Raw genomic sequence first — 22,540 nt, forward strand, 5'->3', positions numbered from 1 at the left:
TAAAAAGCTTACCTAGTGGAACTGCGAGTTCTGAGTAAAGTTTGGACACTAAAAATGGATGTATATTATCAAAACCTGCTCCTTTATTGACGCATAAGCCTTTTAGATACTTGGACACTAAATCATCAGTAATATGAATACTAGAAATATCAACAGAGACGGACGAGGACTGAGGTGAAGAAAATTGTGACTGATTACTTCCAGTCACGAAAACAGAACTGAAATAATCGTTAAATAGATCACAAATAACATCGCCTTCGGAGGAAGATATATCATTATAATACATGTTAGACGGTACCTCGTTTGCAGAAAATTTAGATTTAATAAAACTCCAAAAATATTTGGGCGAAGAAGTAATTTTCTTTTCACTGAGGGTAATATATTTAGGGCCACTTGCACCAACGAAAATGGAGGGTTAACCCGTGGGTTAACCCACCGTTTCATATGGAATTTGACAGGTGACAGCCCACTAACCCTGAGTTAAGTGATTGGTGCAAGTGGGCCTTAGTGTAACAGTCTTTACTAAGTTTCTTTTCCCTTTTTCTTAGTAAGTGAAATTCGGAATAATCAATGGGGTTTTTATATTTTTTCCACCTAGCATGAGCATTTAATTTGTTTTTAATAATTTTAATTAAAGGTCTATTATACCATGGAGGAAACTTAGAACTTGAAAAAACCTTACGTTTTGGAACGAAATCGTTTAATAACGTATTCAAGGTAGAATAGAAATAACTTGTGGCACTTTCCGTGTCCATGTCATCAATTACAGACCAGTCGACGTCAGAAAGACCCTGCCGTAGACTTTCAAAATTAGCTAAATGATAAAGATATTTATAATGCGCTGTGGAGTTCAAAGATTTCGTTATTGATAAAGGAAAATAAATTACTAATGATTTATGGTGTAAATCTTCTTGCGTAAGGGGAGATGGACAGACAGAAACAACGCAACTAACATTACTAATGACAAGATCCAAAATGCGACCAAGAGCATTGACACATCCGTTATATTGTTGTAATCCAGAGAGAGAGAGAAATTCAGAAAGTGTAACAGCTAAGGGATTATTATTGTGAGTAAGAGTTAGAATTGAGTAATTATTATAGTTCCAAATCGCATGAGATATATTAAAATCACCTAACAACAGGTAGGTATCGCTTGGGTGGCGACATATAAGGTCATTGACATTATTAAAAAATAATTCCAGAGAATCAGCATGGTTACGATTATGTGGGAAATAAACACAAGCTATGCGTAAGTAAGTCGCGCGGCCAGGCGCAGCGGGAGACGTGCTAGCGGCAGCTAAGGGCAGAGACAGCCACAGCTCCTCGGAGCTGGTCGCGCTGCAGAGATCGTCGGAGCGCAGCGCGCGCAGGTCGCGCCGCACCGCCACCAGCACGCCGCCGCCGCGCGCCGCCGTCCACGACGGCCGGTCTCGACGATAAACAACATAATTATGATAGAAGAATTCCTCATCACTAAAATCATCCGTGAGCCAGGTTTCGGTTAAACATATGATATCGTAATTGGCCAAAAGTACATTTGCTAGAAAAGAATGAGATTTGGTTCTGAGTCCCCTCACGTTCTGATAATAAACACTTAAATTATTAAGACTTAACATTCGTAGGTATAGAAGGAAATAAATACAAACACGCAGTAATAACACGGCTCACAGTATGCCAAAAATATAATACGAGTTTGGTATATAACTATTAATGGGCATCTAAACATTACTACAAACAAGAATGTAATACAAATATATGTAAATATTTTCATTATATGTGGGGCGCAGTAAAATATGTTAAACGAAGTACACGAGTAGAAGTACAATTCAATAATAATACAGTATAGATTTTTAGAAATACACCGATCGGCGCTATGGTGGTACAAAATATGGCACAAGTTTATAAAAAACAAGAGTCATTTAAGTTTTAAAAGGTCGGATTCGGACACGATACGTATAACCCTAGAAGTGTCATTTTTACGCACGAAGATCTTGCCTTCTTTCACCCATACATAAGAATAGTTGAGCTCTGATTTTACTTCGCGGGCCCTCTTTAGCAACATCTTATTTGCGGGCGTGAGGTGCTCGTTCAGGTAAATATTGGTCGACGGTCCGTCGAGGCCGGCGTCCGCTGTGGTGAGGCCGCGGCGCGCGCGGCCGCCGCCAGCAGCTCGTCCCTGCGCACACGCCGTGTGAACCGTACGATGATCGAGGGTGGGCGAAGATTCTGGTGCTTCGCTTCCGTAGAAAACACTCTAATGCGATGAATACAGTCAATATCTGATTGGTCAAGGACAAAGCCAACCTTGGTACAAATATTATTTAGAATGGTACGCAAATTTTCCCCTGAACGTGACGGAACGCCGGTGATCTCCAAGTTATTTTGCCTGCCAAATTGGTCACGCTCATTATTTTCTTTTTTAAGGCAGGCCACTTGCTCCTGCAAATCCTTAATTTGAGACGGCAAAGTCGAAAGAGTCTCCATTTTATCTTCTGTGGTCGAGATCCTCTCCTCCATGCCAGCCAGGCGCGACTCCAAGCTGCTCCATTTGTTATTCAGATCGATAACTTGTTGCTCAACCCCGTCAATCTTTGACTCAATCGACGTTCTCGAGGTTTTCAATTCGTCATACAAGTCAGTTAAAGTTAAAGCGGGCTCCTCACAAACTTGGGGCGATTGCGGGGTCACTCGACACACGGGGCAGCGCCATGCATTCCTTTTATCATTATTCATACGCTTGTAGGTTGTTTCCGCTAACCCAGCGCATCCAGGTCAAAATAATCTCAACTGAAACTACAGAAAGGTTTATATGGCATTTTAGTCTTAAAATGGGATCGGAAATACGCTTTTAAAATTATTCCCTTTCCTCATGGGGCACCTTGTATACGGTATGGGCCATATGAATCGTTCATATTGGATTATTACATCATAAATTATCTGGACACTTTAGAATGTAACGGATAGGTATATCCGCCTAAGTATCAAATATACCTTTAAAAAAATTCAATAATCAAAATTCCCTAATCCGGAGAACGAGACTGCAGATACTTAAATCATGTTTACGGAATTCTAGATCAATATCACTGTTTCAGTCATCACTGTTTGAGTTGCAGGTGTCCATAGGTTACGGTGACCGCTTTACATCAGGCGGGCCGTATTCTTGTTTGCCACCGACGTAGTATTAAAAAAATGTAAGTAGTAGAACTAGAAGAGCAACGCACCTAGGTCTGAGTCCCATTGTTCAGCCGGTAGAGAAGTCGAAAGCCATCGCGCGCTCCGCGGTGTGGGCTCGGGGAGGACCTGCTTCAGCCGTTCGATCATCATAGGAGCCACCTCCGCAATACACGAGCTGTGGAACGCTATGTTCCCGGTGTCCACGGCCTTCACGAACACACCTTCTGATGATAACTGGCTTACGAACTGCTCCACGGACGTTGAAGGACCTGATATCTGTTAAAAAATATATTATAGGCTCATGGAAAAGCTGTAAGGCCAGATTCGATTTTAGCGGCTCTTTGCTAAAAGATAATAGTACCAACATAACTATAGTAACCCCAGTGTCTAATTACATAAACAGAAAGGAATGATATGCCACGAGATGGCCTCATTTCAGCATGTTGCTGGTGACTTCCAGCGCTGATCTTCCAATGAGACCATCAAGTGAGAAAAGAAACTGCTAGACGCAACGCTCACCCAAATACGCAGCGACATCGACGCTTAAAAGACGCTAGCGTGGTCTCAACAATGTAGTCTCACCCAAAAGTGGAACCAGATTTGTGTTCATATTCGAGTTATTTTTCAGGGGAGGGGTCGCATTCTATGACTAGCTGAGGCCCCAGGGTGATCATGACCTAAACTCACACTTTAATCTACCCTTAGTCTCACCGTGACGTTGTCCGGTCCGTTGTGGCAGGCGAGTTCGACGTCAGTGGGGCGGCGACGCTCGGCGTCGGCCCAGGACAACCCGACGGCGGCCATGGCGCCGAGGCCCGGGCGCGCATCCAACGTGCAGCGCCCGCGCCAGTACGCGCACAGCACCGCCTGCTCCACCGACAGCGCCTCGTCCGCGTATGCACAGGCTAAATCAACAATATACACATCACTTACGATTATGAACCTTGGGGTTAACCTTGAACTATATGACAACTAGGATATGAGCACCAAGGCTTTAAGAAACAGGGCCAGAATAAATACATACATAGATCTGCATGTGACAGAGATTACATGAAGTATAGCAAGAACACACAGACCTATTTCGCCGAGGGAGTGTCCAATGATGCCGTCGGGGCGCACACCAAGCTCGCGCAGCACGTCAAGCAGCGCCACCTGAACGGCGGTGACGGAAACAAAACAATAGATGATGTCGTCAAATGCAGCTCTTGGTGCCTCCGCGACTATGTACTGGAGATCTAGGCCGTATGGCTTAAGTGCCACCGCCGAGCGTGCGATACTCGCCGCGAAAGTCGGCAGACGTAACAGCTCGCTCGCCATGCCGGCCCACTGTGAGCCCATGCCGCTGAACACAAACCACACAGGGCGCCGCTCGGCGCTCTCAAGTACTTCTGTCACGGGCGCACCCAGTACGGCGTAACCGCGTCGCGGGTGGTTCGGTATCGCTTGCGCATGCACAGCGTCTATAAGAGCGTGTAATTCTGCATCGTGCGGATGCTTAGCCGCTAGTTGAAGCATTTTATCCACAGCCTCGCCGGTTCGGCCCGAAGCCAGCACCAGCCGTGGCACCGGGTACTCGGCGGGCGACAGCCGCGCGCTGCGCTGTGACTCCAGGATCACATGCGCGTTGGCTCCGCCGAATCCGAAAGAGTTGATTCCTACTAAGCCACCCGACCACATTGTATTCTTGTTCACCACCTGACATACACGAAAAATTAGCATATTTTTGGCTTAGTAAATACATCGTAATACATCATCAAGTCGATCGGAACTCAGTTATATTTAAAGGGTACGTGGTTTAACCTACTTTGATAGACCCGTCGTTTAGCGCAGGAATCACAGGATTTGGCTCTTTAAAATGCAGGTTCCCGGGGATAACACCTCGCTCCATTGCTAGCACTACTTTAGCAATGGAACAGAGCCCTGAGGCAATCTCTGCGTGCCCCATGTTAGACTTGACGGAGCCCAGCATCAATGGAGCCTGTCGGTTCTTGCAAAACAGTTGTGCGATTGCAGTAACTTCCTCCGGGTCGCCCACCTGAAACACACGGAATACACCTATGTACGTATTACGCTCGATTGGCACCAATGCAATAAGAGAAATATTACTTCACATACCTTAGTGCCAGTACCATGTGCTTCCACGTACATGACATCCTGAGGCCGCAAGTTTGCCTCCTCGTAGGTCTCCTTCGCAAGTCGATACTGCATGTCCCCGATTGGATAAGTAAGGCCTTGCGTCTTGTAACCGTCGGTATTCATACGAGCGCCACGTACAGTGCAGTACAATCGGCGCGCATTTTTACGGCGTTGCAATAACACGGCCATGACTGCTTCAGATCTAACATAGCCATTTGCACTCGCGTCAAACGAGGCACAGCGCCCCTCCAGCGACAACGTATTCAGTCGGTGGAAGTTGAGCGATGTAATAGGATTGAGACAAATATTCGTTCCAGCAATAATAGCGGCATCACACTGGTCTGCGCGGATCGCATCCACCGCCTGTGTTAACGCAGTCATGGAACTAGAGCAGGCTGTATCGACGGCAATTGAAGGTCCTTTTAAGTCGTAGGTATACGAAATTCGGTTGGGAAACATGGTACGGCTGCAGCCGGTTAAAACATAACCGTTAATTTTATCAGGATCAGCGCACCAGTGCTCTTCGCTTTCGGAGCCGCCGATGGCAACGTAGACGGCGGTGCACGAGCCGCGCAGCTCGGCGGGGCTGAGCCCCGCGTCCACGATGGCCTCGTGGGCCACCTCAAGCAGTAGCCTCAGTTGCGGGTCCATAACGTTCACTTGCTTCGCGTGGATACCGAAGAACATCGCATCAAAGTGCGTTAGATCTTTAAGTTTACCGCTCCGCTCTGGTAGTCCATACACACCTGAAACAGGACACCAAATTACAGCTGTCCATATCTAATTAAAAAAGGAATATTCGAGAATAAGTGGACGGTGTAGTTAATTACTTTAGAGAACTAGCTAAAGATTCAAACGTTTGTGCTAAGGCCGGCAACAGACAGTTTTAACATTCATAATCTGAAAAACCATAATTCACGGAGTTCCATACAATTTTGCAACTGTCCACACACACTATCTTATTAATTATGAATTTACACTCGAATGAATTGATCTGACAGATTGTATACAAATCTTCTTTTTCAGATTATGAATTTTAACTGTCTGTTGCAGACCTAAATCGTTTCTCTATAGTACTGATATGGAAAATAGAAGAGTGATAGCCATATAACAGTTCTGCTGCTGCTCTAGAAACTGCTCGATTTTGTTGGACTTGGGCAAGGTGCACGATAGACCCGCCATCTTGAACTCATTCGCACTCGAGACTATAGCCTGTCTGTTCCAACACAGCCAACACAGTTAGATTAGATTATACAGGTAAGTCTTACCGGGTATCCAGCGACGATTGTCCGCAGTGACGAGATCCACGCCATCGAACAGCTGCTCTGCGAACTGCTGGATGTTGTCGGACTCGGGCAGGCGGCCTGATATACCCGTCAGCACCACGTCTTGGCCACAGTCGCTAGTAGTGCTCGAATCCATGATCTATCAATCATTACACAATACACATCAATGTTATAAACCGAAATAAATACTGCGAAGAAAAGTGACCGAGGCCTCCAGTGGGTTGGAATTGGGCCTGCTATCGTGTTAGGTGCTTGAGCCCCTTGATCACCCGGGTTACCCACGAATCAGCCGTCCTGGCAGTGTGAATTATGACGCTCTCTAAGAAAAACAGCATCCTCAGACAACCCCAGGCTTGCGAACCCCCTAGATAACGAGGAGTTATCTAACTATAGGCTACGTTAATTAGGTGGGCCGTAGGCTTGTTTGCCACCGTAATGGTAAACAAAAATAACGATACCTTGCGGGACTAGTTAAAGTTCTTCAAATTTATTTAACTAGGTATTGATAAATGATAACTTGCCTCCGAAATAGAATGGTAAGGGTGGAAACAACAGATGCTCAACACCTTTGCGAGTTTTTAAAGACTACTTAATTTATTATGGATCTGTTAGACAAACACGATTTTTTTTACCAAAAAAAGTACAGCTTTGTATTGTATGAGAAATTCAGTCTTGAAAAAAGTAATTACAAAAATTGTATTTGTCTCTTAATTATTTTAATGTATGCTAACGTTCTAATGAACACAACAGCCAGCCTCAGGCACCAGAGGACTTGTTCACTTTTTCTTTCATATGTGTAATTTATTTCGGTTTTAATGTATGCTAACGTTAGATATAAGTACAATAGTAGACAGCTGTAGGCATCCTTTGTATTTTTAAGAGTTTCTTGTGGTTCCGTAATCAACTAGAATTTGTTATTTAATCATATCATAACCTTGAGTTGCAGGCGTCCATAGGTTACGGTGGGCGCTATCCATCAGGCTGACCGAATGCCTGTTTGCCACTGACATTAAATATATTAAATATTAAATAAATCCTATTCATTTCGTATAATGTGACTGCAATGTGACTGGGGCATAATAGAGGCATTAAAAAACGAGTGTTGTTTCATGAAACGAGCCGAAGCGTGAGTTTAGGAAGGCACACGCTTTATGAAGACAAATTGGCCAGTGAGCCCTACCTATATTTTTCAAATTTCCGCCTTTTTTAGTGACAACGTTTATATTCAGTGATCGTCTTTAGTGATGGTCTGAGAGGTATGTATGAAGTAGCTAACAGAACAGCCGCACCGCACCGTGACCTTGGAAGTTTTTTTTTAACTTTAAAACAGGGGTAAATAAATGTACTATAAATAACGTTGATGTATTTAATAGCTCCATTCCTTCAGTGAAGCGAAAATTAGCCAATCTATTTTTTAACCCAATCGGAACTTAATTGTATGGAATTTAAGATCAGATTGTCTGCACAAATAACAGGTTTTCGATTTGCCCGGGTTCTTTGTGGAAAATTGTTGTAAGTAGTAGTAGTTTTGTTAGTTTTAGTTAAGCCTTGAGTAGCATATTTCGAGATTTGTGCCATAGTTTTTTTTTTTTTTTTTCCTTTCTTTAATGTCATACTTCACAATAGCTATGTGCGAATTTGCGCGTACATTTTATATATTGTCCATTCAAATTCTATCTGTGAATACCTGTAATTGGCTTTGTGTTATTATTTAAATTAGCATAATGTTATTTATAGCTGTTGGTGTTCCGAAAATAAATAAATAAATAACAAACAAAACAAATTAAAACTATTCTAAACTAAAAGTTAACAGCTAAACTAAACTAAATTAATAATTAAGTTCCGTTCCGGCTATCACCTGATCTAAAGGTTCCAAAAATGCTGGCAGCGTTGCCGCGTTGCACAGCCAGTGAAATTTGTTGGACCAGGTAAGAGCCGGAACGGGGGTCGTTGCCTCTGTCCCTTAATCGCCGCCCCAAAGCTCCAATAAAAGCTATGGCCTCAGAACACCAAGGCCCTGCCGTCTCAATAGCGACCAGACAAAATCATAAGCCGGTACCAAGTTGGAATACTTAGTTTTTTTTAATTTAGCAGCATTTTCGGCAGCCGTGCCTGCCACTGGAAGTTTTTTATGTACCTAGTTAATAGTTATTTTTTTCTCACTCTCATGTGAGAATTGCAAGGTTGCGGTACGGTACGATCGTTTGTTAGTTATTTTCAATACATAGTTATGGCAACGCTAATAATGTCACTTTGACATTTCATATCTACGTTTCGTTTCGTTCGTCACTAGCTCATGTCATTGCATTGATGTCATTTGTCACATTCTGACTTGCTATGGTATCGTGATCTGGATTTGGAAATGTGAAATATTAGATGATAATACACAATATTAAACAAGGTTACCTCGAATTTTATATATCGGGCGTGGAGACAAACATGTTATGGAGGACAATATCACGCTCTGTAAGAAAACGCCAACCTGGCAGAACTGTGTACATTGTCCCAATCTTCTGTTCAGCACCACTACGGAATTTGAAAGGTTTCTACAATATATTTTGTTAGTTTATCCAAGTTTCTTATAATCAGAAATCTTATTATTATTGTCTTTTTTCCAGGCACATTCAAGACAAGCACAGTATTAAAGAAGGCTCCATTATCTTATGTCAATATGGACCTAATGGGATTTGTGCCTCGCTGCAGTTTGGGGACTTACGGAAGGCAGGATTCAAGTATCACGTAAGGGAGTACCACCTGTTCGCCAAGGACGACGTGGAAGCTACCTGGACGTTCTATTCCTCATCTCAAAACCTCCCTGCAGTATTAAATGATCCTAACAGAGGAAAGCAGAGTAACTTTTTTACAAAAATATGGGGAGATGGTTTTGTGGACAAAGTAGACATACTGCCTAGTCCTTATCTACCAGAAATCACATTATTACACTTTGAGGCTTATTGTAAGAGAATAGTCAGACGGCATAGAAGACATTGCAAACTTAAAGAGAACCTAGCTGTTAAAATTAAAACACCTGTAGTTGAAACTAATTGTGAGGTTCCCGAGATATTCTATGAACAGACATTTGAATTACATAATCCAAATGTGTTTAGTAAAGTGTTTCCAAACCTGGTGGATGCCCAAGACCCCAGTGTGGCCGTCCGGTCCTTGCAAGAGACACTCAGTACATATCTGGATTTTATAGAGATGAAGATTTCAAAGCAAGTTGCACAGAAATCAGATGCATTTTTCCATGCTATGCTGTCTCATGATACCATTATGGAGCAAATGGCTCGGGCCGTCAAGACAGTGCGTTCAACCCGTGACAATATTCATGCAGTGAAGAGTAATCTTACTGAAAATCCGTTAAAATTGGTAAGCCTGACAAGAATAAATCAAAACCTGAATAATGTGCATGAACTACTTAAGCTTATAGGCACCGTGCAGCAAACACAACCCATGATCCAGCTCCTCTTGAGCACTTCAGACTACGTAGCAGCCTTGGACTTGATCAGTTCCACGCAAAAAGTGCTTTCCACTCAACTAGTGAGGATACAGGCATTCCGACATTTGTCTTCACAGTTGACTGAAATGAAAAGATTAATTCATAAAATGTTAAGCAATGAATTCCAAAGATTTATAGTCACAGATTTAAATAGGCCACCCAAGGACTTGACAGACATACCAGAAAGGGATAAAATTGTGTCTATAGTTTCTGGGATACTAAGATTAAAAGAATTTGACTTTATAGAGACATTTAAAATGGAGTCTATGACCACAATTCAGGCCACAATCAAGCAATGTGTAATAGAGATAGTGTCAGAAAGAGATGGCAACACAGAGGTAGTTTTGAGAGGATCTAATGCAGACAATGCAAGTTTAATGTGCAATGAAAGTATTGTATTTCTACAAAAAGCTACTCCAAACTTAATTACGTTATTTAAAAGGATTTTGTGTTTAAGAGATCTAGTATTAGAAATCAGCCAAATGGATGATGTAACCGGGAATGAAAGCGAAGAAATATGGACCCATGAGGAACTCTTATCTGTAGAGGAGAAGTTGGACAAAATGATTGTTTCATTATCAGACTACAGCAATGAGAGATGTGCTAACCTCATTGTCACCAAATCTGACAAGGACTTTGTATTCTCGGACTTGACTCAGTTATCTAAACTGTCAACTCTAATAGAGAATTTTTCATATAAGTTAGAAAAAATGACTGGCCACAGTAGCAATTCAATGAAATTAGCACTAAGGAGCTTTGCTATGAAGTATGTTCAAAATTTACATTCAGACCGAAGAAGTCAACTGACAATTACACTGAATGCGGAACGATGGAAAAGTGCTGATGTCCCTGCTGAACTACAACAATTAATTGACAAGATATCTAATTGTAACGATATTTCTACAAAGCTCTACGAAACTATTAAATCTGATGGGAAATTCTTAGTTATAAATAAAGAAAACTATGCAGTAGTAGGCACTGTGCAACTGTTGATCAAAATCCTTCTAGAATACTGTGACGCGACAAAGCAGTCTCCAGTCATAGTCCAGTACCTGGTCCACTGCATGTTGGAGCTGACTAGGTTGTTCAACTCCCGCTGCTGTCAGCTGGTGTTGGGGGCGGGCGCAATACAGAGTGCCGGGCTGAAAACAATCTCAACTTCAAACTTAGCATTAGTATCCAGGTCCCTGCAGGTCCTGCTGTGGCTCCTGCCCATCATCAAGGAGCAGCTTGGCCAATTACAGTCAAAAGAGGTCTCTATGACTGGCTTCGATAGTATTCAGAATGATATTGTTAGCCATAAGCAAGAAATAGAAAATAAGATATGCCTCATAGTTAGTAACATGCTGTGCTCGCAGCTGACCGGCTGGGACGCCAAACCTCCAGTTCCTTCGCAGACATTCCGAAATATTTCCAAACACTTAGTTAAATTGCACGAAGCGTTGATAGATATATTGCCAATTGAACAAATAAGGAATATTTATAAAAGGGTACACGATAATTTTAAGGATAAACTGAGAGAACAGTTGGGTAAGATGAACATCGTGGCGAACGGCAGCCCGCAGCACGGCGTGGTCACCTCCGAGCTCACCTTCTACCTGCAGACGCTGCGCACGCTGCGGGTCATCAACGAGAACGACGTTGAAGACAATATTTTGTACGATATTTGGCTAAACTGAACGTTATCTGTATTAAGAAAATTGAATTTATTAAGAGAAATGCGAAAATGTATTAGATGCTTGGTTATTTAAAATGTATTTATAAATAAATTTATTATTAGCAAGCTAGCCTGGATCGAGAATTGCTTCGTATCCAAAAAGTCTACCCAGTTATAGTCAAATCTAGAATAATTAAGCAAACGGATAGTCGGTGGATGGTTATCAAATTTTGGCGATCTTACTTTTCTCCATTCATTGATATTGTAAAATTATTGCAATACTACGATGTACACCACTTAATATGTCAAGTTTAATTTAATTCCTACTAACTCCATATAATCCAATAAGATTATTATTACCAAGGATCGTTAACTGAGAGCGAAATCCATTGAAGTACTAGGGTTGCTAACTGGTTGTCATACGTCATTTCAATGGATTTCGCTCGCAGTTAACGATCCTTGATTATTACTCATACTATATTAAGTACAAAGGTGCATAAGTCACGTAACACGCACACTAACGCTATTAACCATTCTAATCCTACATGACTAGGTTTTCATAGAGGTGACCTGTGAAAGACAAAGTCGCATTGTCTAATCTGCCCGCCGTATAATAAAATACATAGACAACTCAGTTTGAAATCGAATGCGCGAGAATATGGTGGGTACCTACAAAAATTAATTAAGTACTTGAGCTAGAAAATAGTTGAGCCGCTTTCACGATTTGGTCTTTCACAGATGACCAATTAATATCGACCGCAAGTTGTGCGATGCTGCATCTAGAAATTATATTTCCTCTTGATCTTGACTCTGTATAGTCTGGTGCCGGAATTTAACAGCAGTGAAAGTAAAATTTTTGAATATTACCTACTTTATACTGTGTTCCATTCACATAAGTTGCAAAATACGAAAATATACTCATAGTTGTGACATTTTGAATTTTACAGTACAACCAACCAACCCACAATCATCTACCATCTACCAGGATTCAATCCCTATTTGCCTGGCAAGGCAAAAAAGTATAGAAATGAATTAATATTAGGAGCGCTGCCGTCTATGTCAATAGCGCCCTCCATACGCGGAAAGAATCCACACTCGAGTGTGGAGAGTGCTAATGCCTCACTTTTCTATGACAACAGTAGGTAAATTAAAAAAGTTTAGTCCCATTTCTACTCTTTTTAGGGTTCCGTAGCCAAAATGGCAAAAACGGAACCCTTATAGTTTCGTCATGTCCGTCTGTCCGTCTGTCCGTCTGTCCGTCTGTCCGTCTGTCACAGCCGATTTACTCGGAAACTATAAGTACTACAGTGATGAAATTTGATGGGAATATGTGTTGTATGAACCGCTACAAAATTATGACACTAAATAGTAAAAAAAAGAATTGGGGGTGGGGCCCCCCATACATGTAACTGAGGGATGAAAATTTTTTTTTCGATGTACATACCCGTGTGGGGTATCAATGGAAAGGTCTTTTAAAATGATATAAAGTTTTCTAAAAAACATTTTTCTTAAAGTGAACGGTTTTTGAGATATCAGCTCTCAAAGTCGTAAAAAGTATGTCCCCCCCCCCTCTATTTTTATAACTACGGGGTATAAAATTCTAAAAAAAATAGAGGTGATGCATGCTAATTAACTCTTTCAACGATTTTTGGTTTGATCAAAGTATCTCTTATAGTTTTTGAGATAGGTTGATTTAACTGTAATTTTTATTTGCTGCTACGGAACCCTTTGTGCGCGAGCCCGACTCGCACTTGGCCGGTTTTTTTTTGCCAGGCTGTGTATCATTATATTTATTCTCCCAAAAGCTGATGCCACTTTGTTATTTGTATGCAGTCGACGTCATAAATATAATATATGTGACATTATCTGGGTAAAGGGACCTTATTGTCGTCTGTCGATGGCGCTTACGTCCCGCGGCGTCGTATTTGTATACGAACATCTCTCATAACGCCGTAAGCGCGATCGACAATAAGATCACTTTACCCAGATAATGGCTGGCACGCTTGGCACACATTTTCATACCTTCATATCTAAACAACAGGAACTAAACAGCTTCATAATGTCAATAAGTTTCGTAGTTAACATCGACCTTATTGCTACGAGATAAGGTGTATTAAATAATGATCGTGACTGTGTTGTTGTTACACTTTACTAACCAGAGTGTATACCGAGTCTTATCATACCTCTGTGACACTGACGTACATATTTTAAGAAGTATTTAAGACCTTACTACTCAAGAATAAGATTTAAAACAGCTAAATATAGGTAAATTTAAACCCAACAGCAATATTTACATAGCCCAAAATGCCTGATAGTGATAAGACAGCATTTCTTCATGTCTGATTCGAACTATATTGTTTTGTACTTACTTATTTAAAATAGGTCTATTTATTTACTGCAAAATTGTGTGGGTAGAGGTTGACTATATTTTATTATTATGTACGTATGGGATTTCCAAAATGAAACAGTTCGTGTATAACAAAGTTTAATTTGAGTAATCTATATTCATATATGTATTTTGACTAAATTATCAGTAAAATCACGCAAAACTGACAACAATATACATTGCATTAAGGTTCACAACTTCACATTTGGTTAGTCAACTCTTTCAAAGATTGTTATACAGTTAGCTTTTGCAGTGGATGAAACAACGCATCTTTTTGAAAGTTATATTTATACATTTCTTTTTTTTTAATTAGTGTCACAGCCTAATTTATATATACATGTAGAGACATGCTGTACTTTTCTTCAGATATTTATTACTAGGTTTAGAGAATGGTACAAGCATACTTTCGATGCTTTACTGTAGACAGACTTAGACTGTAGTTATAACGCAAATTCGATATGTCTTAGGGTACAGTAAACGGCCATAAAGAACGCACATCGGATTTTCGTCTTCCTAGAGCGTTGTCTCTTTCTTGCCTATGTGATGTTAATTGTCTCTTTCCAAAGACCGATGTGCATTCTTTATGGCCGTTTGCTGTATACTGATTATGTTATGAGATGAGCTGATTGACAAATTATATTCATAAAATATAAATATACGCAACGAAAACAACACATTTAAAAACATTCACTTAGCATTTATCTATCTTAAAACTAAATGGAAATACGCTTACTTACGTGTCATAAAAATATGACGCCAATGGATATCTTATTAAAAATGCGATACAAGTGCAGAAAACTTGAAAGAGCATTAAATTTACTGTTAATTTAACTTCCGACATAGGTCCAAGTTTGATTAGAAAGAAGTTTATTAAAGTTAAATTGTTGATAGTTATGCTGTCGTTGTCTTCTATTCTATCTACTAAGCGTAGTACGGTTAAGACTTTGAGCATTAAGGAGTCTAATAATTTCATATCTTTTTTGACTATGAGTGTTCTGCTGGGCAGTAGTAGGTCGAGTTCAGCGCTGTATTTCGGGAGGCGGTGGCGGGGGCAGGGGATGAAGTGGAAGAGCTGTGGGACGGAGTAGAGGAAGTTGATGACCTGCGGGATGAAGAAGAGGATGACGGTTTTGCTGAAGTGGCTGAGGATGGCGACGACGGCGAAGGTCATGCCGGAGACGTAGCAGAAGGTGTCGCCGACGAATACTCGCGACGGGTACCTGAAGGTAATGGTTTATTTTGAAATACTAGTACATATATTTAGTAATCGTAAAATTCTAAATTCCACTTCATATTCTAGCACAATGAGGTTTTTAAATAATCGATGAAATCAGGCGTTAATTTTGCAGAAATCCATGTTAGTTAAAATCTGGAAGATTACTTCGCTAAAACGCGAATAGATCACGTGCTAGTCAATCAGTGCTAGCTCGTTATACGTACTTGCGTATTTTATACATGCAGAAATAAATACGGAAATAAATATAACTAAAAACCCACCACCAAAAATGCATAAATAAAATACATTTACACACACACGCACGCACGCACGCACATATTACACAAATAAGGTTTATTTTTAATAACATTTTTGCTTACCAATTATGCTTCAGCAATGCGAGGGCAGTAGTCAAGTAAGGTATCATGATATGTAGTGAGAAGGTGTGGGCCTTGTACTGGTCGCCCCTCAACTCGATGATATCAAAGATGATGATGGAGACGGCAATGACCACCGACTGGCCGACCTCCAGGCCGTTGATGCCAGCTAGGATGTTGATGGCATTTGTGCAGAAGACTGCCAACATGCCCATGTAGATGTAGTAGAGGAATCCTGAAACATTTGTTATAATTTTGAGAACTTACAATCAAAATATTTTCCTTGTTAGGAAATTTAGAGAAGTTGTGTGTTTTCTGTAATGCAAATCTTTATAATGGGAGTGTGCACGGGAAAACGTCCCACTTTGTTAATTGCTAAAAAGCCGCATTGTCAGTTTATTCATATAAAGATACAAGTAAATCTCGCCTTAATAGTAACCAACAAAGTGGGACGTTTTACTAAACACACTCACATATCTCTCTGGCGCTAAATTATCTTGCTAGATAATACTTTCATTTCAATAGCCTTTTGGCTGCCAGGTTATATATATTATATATATAATTGTGATATATAATAATTGCCTAAAATTGGTTACTAGTAAAGTACCTAACGTTAAGGTAGGTTTCTTTTTGCTCAGTGTTGCCTAGCAGAAATTTTCACCAGCCGCGACTGGTATGCATTTAAGTAAACGAAAAGTCCAAACTATTAACTTGGGTATCTTAAATAATACTAACCAATATTAATAGATACTCCAAGCCATTGTCTAAAGGGCAAGGGCACAATGAATGTAGTGGAGTTGAAGTTCACATAGTAGACCACCAGCAAAGGCAGGGAAGCGATAGTCGGCAGCAGTAACTTGTACCGCCACCGCAGGTCCAGCACATCATCCGCGAACCCCAGCAGCAGCATGCAGCATATGGAGAGGAGGGCTGCTAGTAACTCTGCAAACTGAAAATACATAAATACAGACATTGTCTTTAAAATACATGGTAATGAATTTAGGCATATCTGAAGCAGCCCCTTGCCTTGTTCTTTGTGGGAATTCAAATTGTAAAAAAAAACATAAAGACAGCTAGCTATTCATGCACAGTATTGGGTAAAATACTCTGTCAAACAAGTCTGTCAGTAAATAAGAACAAAGAAAACTATAGGAATCCTTGTCTCTAGCACCCTAAAGAAAAGGATGCATATAGTTTTCTTTGTTCTTAATTTCTGACAGACTTGTTTGACATAGTATAAGTGGAAACTGTTAGCTATGTATTTCCTAAATTATCTTTTTTTTTAATGTAATTGTTTGCTTGTTTGTTTTCCAAGTTTAAAAAAAATAAAGATAGTACCTACTAGATAAGGCAATATTAATTTTTAAACACTAATAAATCACTTACTTCATTATGTGGAAAATTTGCAGTGTCCATAAGGCTGTTGCCAAAAACTATAGGAATGAATAAGAAACATGTTACCAGGAACACACATCCTGAGACTACTCCCAATGCTTCAGGGCTGGAAACCAAACGGTTAGTCAGATAAATTATTCAGCTTACAAGATAAACACGATGTCACACTAATTATAAGTAAAGTTCAAGAGTTCAAGTTGATAAACAAACTGAACAATTTAAGGGAGAATTAAAGAAAGATATAAAAGCCATCCCGCAATAACTTACATTTTCTCCTTACTAGTTTTACATAAATCTATGCCACCTAAACCAGCTTTTATGAACAATTCCTTCAATTTTGGTATCAATTCATCGGTAATTAGAAAAGCTATTATCGAGAGTATTACTAAAATTATTATAGACCACATATTGACATTTGATATTCTAAATGTGTTTAAAATATAGAATATTTCATATATTCAGTAAAAAATCTACATTCTAACACAATAAATAGCAATAGTGCACTCATACACCGCTGCAGAGATATCACAAACGTGTGTCAATGTCATTGGCATGTTATTGAGGTTATGAGGTTTTTGACATTTGTTACAAAACAGTCGTTCAAAAACTAAGGAAAAGTTTACTTCGTAGAAAGTAGTACTCAAGTAGTACTTAAGTTGTACTTCGTAGAAAAACTGTGAGCAAATTAAGAATTAACTTAAGAGGGGGTCGTACGAAATCCTCGAAAAGTGCATTCGGCGTTTAACAAATGCTGCTCACATTTCTAAATTAAATGAAATAAAATAAATGTAGTTATTATCTTAAAGAGTGTGTCTACAACTTTTGACTATTCACAATCTCCAATTATTAACGGTGTAATAACTAAACCCACACAAAGTTGACCTAAAATGAGAAAAACGTATGTCGCCGTTTAGTAAACTTTGTTAAAAAAATTCAATACTTTAGTTATAACATTAAGTGATTCTAAAAGCCAGATAAATGAACTAGAAGTTTTGAGGTTTTTTATATTTTTCCTCTCAAAGGCAACAATTTACCTTAAATTTAAACTATCGTAAAATTTCCATACATTCGCCATTGCTGTCAGAATTCTCCTTTCGATTAGATTAGACGCCCTGAGCGGCTCATCGGAGGCAGACGTGTCGCCGGTCGCTCCGCGTTGACGTTTAAATTTGACAAATATTTTGACAGAAAATAGTGTACGTACACGAAAAACCATACCAGTGTAAAACTGTGCTCAAAATAAATAGGGTAAATCAATAATGTCAGGTGGAGATCCAATCTCATTTAAAGTTTAAAGGTGCATGGCTTGTGCATAAAAAATAAATAAAAATATATCACATTATTAAAGAAAATAACGAACACAACCGAATGAGTATAAATGATTTCATTCTAGTTCGGTTAAATTGAAAAAAGTTTCATGTTTTCTTTTACTCATCGGAATACATTTTCATTACGCTGGTATTAACAGTACGTCATTTAAAAAAAAATATATATATATATATATATATATATATATATATATATATATATATATATATATATATATGACAGCACCTACGTCAAATTTTGTCAACCAAACTTCACAGGTTGTATGTAAACAATTACAATTTAATTTATTCATACATATATTCAGATACTTATTAACTGATTCTTACTTAGAATAGAAAAAAGGGGAATGCGAGCGGGTATAGGTTTAGTGGTTCTAGTTCAAATTTAATTGTATATATAAAAAAATGTCTCAATTTCATTAAAGATTTACTCTGTGCATACCACGAACACGTAACCGTAAGTTGAAAACAATAATAATTATAAAGTACCTAAATATATTGTTGTTTAGAAAGTTAACGCTCGTTTTGAATGGTACTTCTCCACTCAACTAGACTAGACCAAATATTCATGGAACAGTCACCAGCATAATTATATGACTATGAACGGCCGTGCAAAAATATCTAATTTTCTATAAGGGACCATAAGTATATGACGACATATTCCCGGCAAAAATTTGTGATGCTCCGTGACCGGCAAAAACATCGTCTCTCTTTCTAGCGTCTCGCGAGCGTAGCGTCGGGCCAACTGTATGGAAAAAGACGCCGCGTCGGCGCGGCTTAGCCATACAGTTGGCCCGACGCTACGATTGCTAGACGGCAGATGTGGGGAGTGTCCTTATCCGCAGAAATATCTGTATGATCGGGTAGCTTAAAAATATTTGATTCCTTATAAATAAAAATCTAAATTACACTCTCACTCGCATAAATATCTATCCATTGTTAAAGCAAATATATATCTTACGGGCTAGAAATCATTAATATGTAATTAAAGTGCAATAACAAACCCTACCTTAGTTGCCTTAGAGCGGTAAATTGTATGAGGTGATTTGACATCTCACGAAACACGTGAAGTATTGTCAGTGCATATGTCTGTCTCATCTGTTGATAAACTATGACAAGTAAACTTATTACAAATCTGATATCAGAAGCCTTTTTACAAGCTTTTATTCAACTTGCCTTGTTAGTATTTATCTTAGTTTGGGCCAAAACGTAGAAGCTAAATTTGACCCGCTTTCCGATTTGCGATTGAGCTGAAATTTTGCACACTTATGTAAATCACGTGACAATGCAATATTCTGGTATCATGGAGGTGATCTGATGATGGAGCAGAAAGGTGGTCAGAGGAACTCTGTTATGAAACGTCGTATCCCCATTGAGTAAGTGGTATTTAGAGACATCTCGGAGAGCAATAGATGATTTTTGAAAGAAAGGTACAGTCGGCTAAGGTAAAGCCTGTGCCAAAAATGATTTTTTTGCAAAAAAACTTATTATAAATTGGGAGGTGAATTTTTATATTATTTTATATAAGAAAAACCGGCCAAGAGCGCATCGGACCACGGTCAGTGTAGGGTTCCGTTCCGTACTTTCCGACATTTTACATATTGACAATTTAATAAATAGGTACCGTAATTTGGGGTGAATAGGGTTCCCGGGGTATATAATGCTATTATATTTAAATAATATATTTTATGATTTATGTAAATAATATATTTACAGACATGAAAATGTCTGTCAAAGTAGGCATTCAAATTTATTGGATTTTTTACTCATTTTAACATCATTTTTAGGGTTCCGTAGTCAACTAGGAACCCTTATAGTTTCGCCATGTCTGTCTGTCCGTCCGTCCGTCCGTCCGTCCGTCCGCGGATAATCTCAGTAACTGTATGCACTAGAAAGCTGAAATTTGGTACCGATATGTATATCAATCACGCCAACAAAGTGCAAAAATAAAAAATGGAAAAAAATGTTTTATTAGGGTAGCCCCCCTACATGTAAAGTGGGGGCTGATTTTTTTTTTCATTCCAACCCTAACGTGTGATATATTGTTAGATAGGTATTTAAAAATGAATAAGGGTTTACTAAGATCGTTTTTTGATAATACTAATATTTTCGGAAATAATCGCTCCTAAAGGAAAAAAAAGTGCGTCCCCCCCCCTCTAACTTTTGAACCATATGTTTAAAAAATATGAAAAAAATCACAAAAGTAGAACTTTATAAAGACTTTCTAGGAAAATTGTTTTGAACTTGATAGGTTCAGTAGTTTTTGAGAAAAATACGGAAAACTACGGAACCCTACACTGAGCGTGGCCCGACACGCTCTTGGCCGGTTTTTGTGTGAAATTTTGCTAAGAATTTGTTCATTATCCTTTTGAATGTAGTGTATACCTATACTTCTAAAGTTTATGTTTAACAGAAAATCATAAGACATATTTTCATTTTTATAATGTTTTTCATGAAGAAAGCGATGCAACTGTGTTGGGGAACTTTTACGGGATGAACAAATATCCGCGGCCTGAGGGGTGAATAGGATCAATAATGGGGGGAAACGGGTCGTAAAGGGGGTGAATAGGTTTACGAAGGGGTGATTAGGGTCGGAAGAGGGGTGAATTGGGATGTGTAGTCAATGGTTGTCAAATTGTATAAAAGATATATAACTTACCTAAAGTGATGTTTTTATGAATGACCTCTCTGTATATGGACGCAATTTATACGTCAATGTATTGCTTCGTAGTTAGACTAGATACAATAGATTAACATTTAGAAATGTTAATCACACTTCTGTCAACCACAAGTCAACGTTTCTACTTAAGTCCACAAAAATCACCCATGGTTGCTATAATATAAACGGATTACTTTAAAATAAAAATCAAAAGTATGAAACTATACATCTAGGGAAGAAATAAAATTATTTTATTGAATAATTTTTGATTTGTTATTTTCAAGTTTATATAAATAATAAATTCTCAATTCGCTCAAAGGTTGGAAGAGATCCCTTATAGGTATAAGTTCGCCTTTGTACACCATAACTATACTGTATTTTTATGTCCTAACTTGTCTTATGTACAATAAAGTGTTCACATACATACATACATAAATTGAAATAGATATCATACACGAAAGAAAAAACGATAAGGCCCACTGGTGGCCGAGCCGGGAATCGAACCCGGGTCTTCAGCTTACGCAGCTAACGTCATTACCACTAGGCCACCCGCCCGCCGTGTGGTACCCGACGAAATTTCTCTAGTGTATGTTATCTCTGATAGGCACATTTTGACCACCTCGTATATGAATCTTTAAGGCCCTTTTGCACCAACCACTTAACTCAGGGTTAGTGGGCTGTCAACTGTCAAATTCTATGTAAAATGGTGGGTTAACCCTCAGGTTAACCCTCCATATTCGTTGGTGCAAGTGGCACTTAGAGGATTATGGTATAGCGAGAGAGATGGCGGGTTCGATTCCCGGCTCAGCCACCAGGAGGCCTTGTCGTTCTTACTTTCGTGCGTGATATCTATTTTAATGCATAAGTATGAAAACGGTTATGACTTTATTTTCAGGTAAGTAATTTTTGCTGATAAACTTTTTTTTCCCCGTGTGCCCGTGTGGTGACGGTGCCCGTGTGGTGACGGGTTAAGAATTTCACCACCCCCTTTCTTCCCGTGGGTGTCGTAGAAGGCGACTATGGGATATGGGTTAAATTGTGGCGTAGGCGAGAGGCTGGCAACCTGTCACTGCAATGTCACAGTTTCGTTTTCTTTCAACCCCTTATTTGCCAAGAGTGGCACTGAAGCCTAAGTAGTTTCATGTGCTCTGCCTACCCCTTCGTGGGACACAGGCGTGATTGTATGTATGTATGTATGTATATAAGTAAAATAGCTTCTGGATAAATTTTATATTTGCTTTGAGAGTATAAAACATCATACAATTTTCATATTATCATTTTGATTTCGGAACGTGGAAGAAATGTTCAAATGCTATTTCATTTCAATCGAAAAGCGATGCTTTTTTTTACCAGATTCGACTTTTTATTCGGTTGATGATCCAAACTTGTGATTGTCAGCATGTCAGCTGTCAAAATTTCTGAAAAGA

General features: G+C 39.3%; 3 protein-coding genes across 3 annotated transcripts in view; 1 reads left to right on the plus strand and 2 right to left on the minus strand.

The window, feature by feature from the left end:
• LOC125237726 (fatty acid synthase-like) overlaps positions 1-7,083 on the minus strand; it is a 43,444-nt gene extending 36,361 nt beyond the window's left edge. Inside the window, exons 1-7 of the mRNA XM_048144924.1 lie at positions 7,055-7,083; positions 6,579-6,735; positions 5,290-6,056; positions 4,979-5,209; positions 4,251-4,869; positions 3,886-4,079; positions 3,222-3,450 (exon numbers count right to left, since the gene is read on the minus strand). Coding sequence (XP_048000881.1) covers positions 3,222-3,450; positions 3,886-4,079; positions 4,251-4,869; positions 4,979-5,209; positions 5,290-6,056; positions 6,579-6,732 — 2,194 coding nt within the window. The 5' untranslated portion in view covers positions 6,733-6,735; positions 7,055-7,083. The remainder of the gene's footprint in view (positions 1-3,221; positions 3,451-3,885; positions 4,080-4,250; positions 4,870-4,978; positions 5,210-5,289; positions 6,057-6,578; positions 6,736-7,054) is intronic.
• Positions 7,084-8,878: 1,795 nt separating this feature from the next.
• On the plus strand, positions 8,879-12,053 carry LOC125230310 (vacuolar protein sorting-associated protein 54). The gene is made up of 2 exons (XM_048135441.1): positions 8,879-9,138; positions 9,215-12,053. Exons 1-2 carry the CDS (start codon positions 9,041-9,043, stop codon positions 11,772-11,774), a joined length of 2,658 nt encoding a protein of 885 aa, XP_047991398.1. The 5' UTR covers positions 8,879-9,040; the 3' UTR covers positions 11,775-12,053.
• A 2,171-nt stretch (positions 12,054-14,224) lies between these two features.
• LOC125226776 (UDP-N-acetylglucosamine--dolichyl-phosphate N-acetylglucosaminephosphotransferase) lies at positions 14,225-17,649 on the minus strand. The gene is made up of 5 exons (XM_048130864.1): positions 17,394-17,649; positions 17,118-17,232; positions 16,467-16,680; positions 15,735-15,966; positions 14,225-15,358 (listed from the first exon to the last, which is right to left on the minus strand). Exons 1-5 carry the CDS (start codon positions 17,531-17,533, stop codon positions 14,872-14,874), a joined length of 1,188 nt encoding a protein of 395 aa, XP_047986821.1. The 5' UTR covers positions 17,534-17,649; the 3' UTR covers positions 14,225-14,871.
• Positions 17,650-22,540: the final 4,891 nt, after the last annotated feature.

Source organism: Leguminivora glycinivorella, chromosome 1 (assembly GCF_023078275.1).
Source record: "Leguminivora glycinivorella isolate SPB_JAAS2020 chromosome 1, LegGlyc_1.1, whole genome shotgun sequence".
Classification (NCBI taxonomy): Eukaryota; Metazoa; Arthropoda; class Insecta; order Lepidoptera; family Tortricidae; genus Leguminivora; species Leguminivora glycinivorella.

Bases quoted from the DNA above. Each gene is read 5' to 3' on its own strand.
- LOC125226776 (XM_048130864.1), bottom strand. From the start codon at position 17,533: ATGTGGTCTATAATAATTTTAGTAATACTCTCGATAATAGCTTTTCTA. The intron at 17,233-17,393 runs GTAAGTTATTGC...TTTGGTTTCCAG, and splicing joins AAAACTAGTAAGGAGAAAAT to CCCTGAAGCATTGGGAGTAG. The intron at 15,359-15,734 runs GTAAGCAAAAAT...CATTACCTTCAG, and splicing joins GCATTGCTGAAGCATAATTG to GTACCCGTCGCGAGTATTCG.
- LOC125230310 (XM_048135441.1), top strand. From the start codon at position 9,041: ATGGAGGACAATATCACGCTCTGTAAGAAAACGCCAACCTGGCAGAAC. The intron at 9,139-9,214 runs GTTTCTACAATA...TCTTTTTTCCAG, and splicing joins ACCACTACGGAATTTGAAAG to GCACATTCAAGACAAGCACA.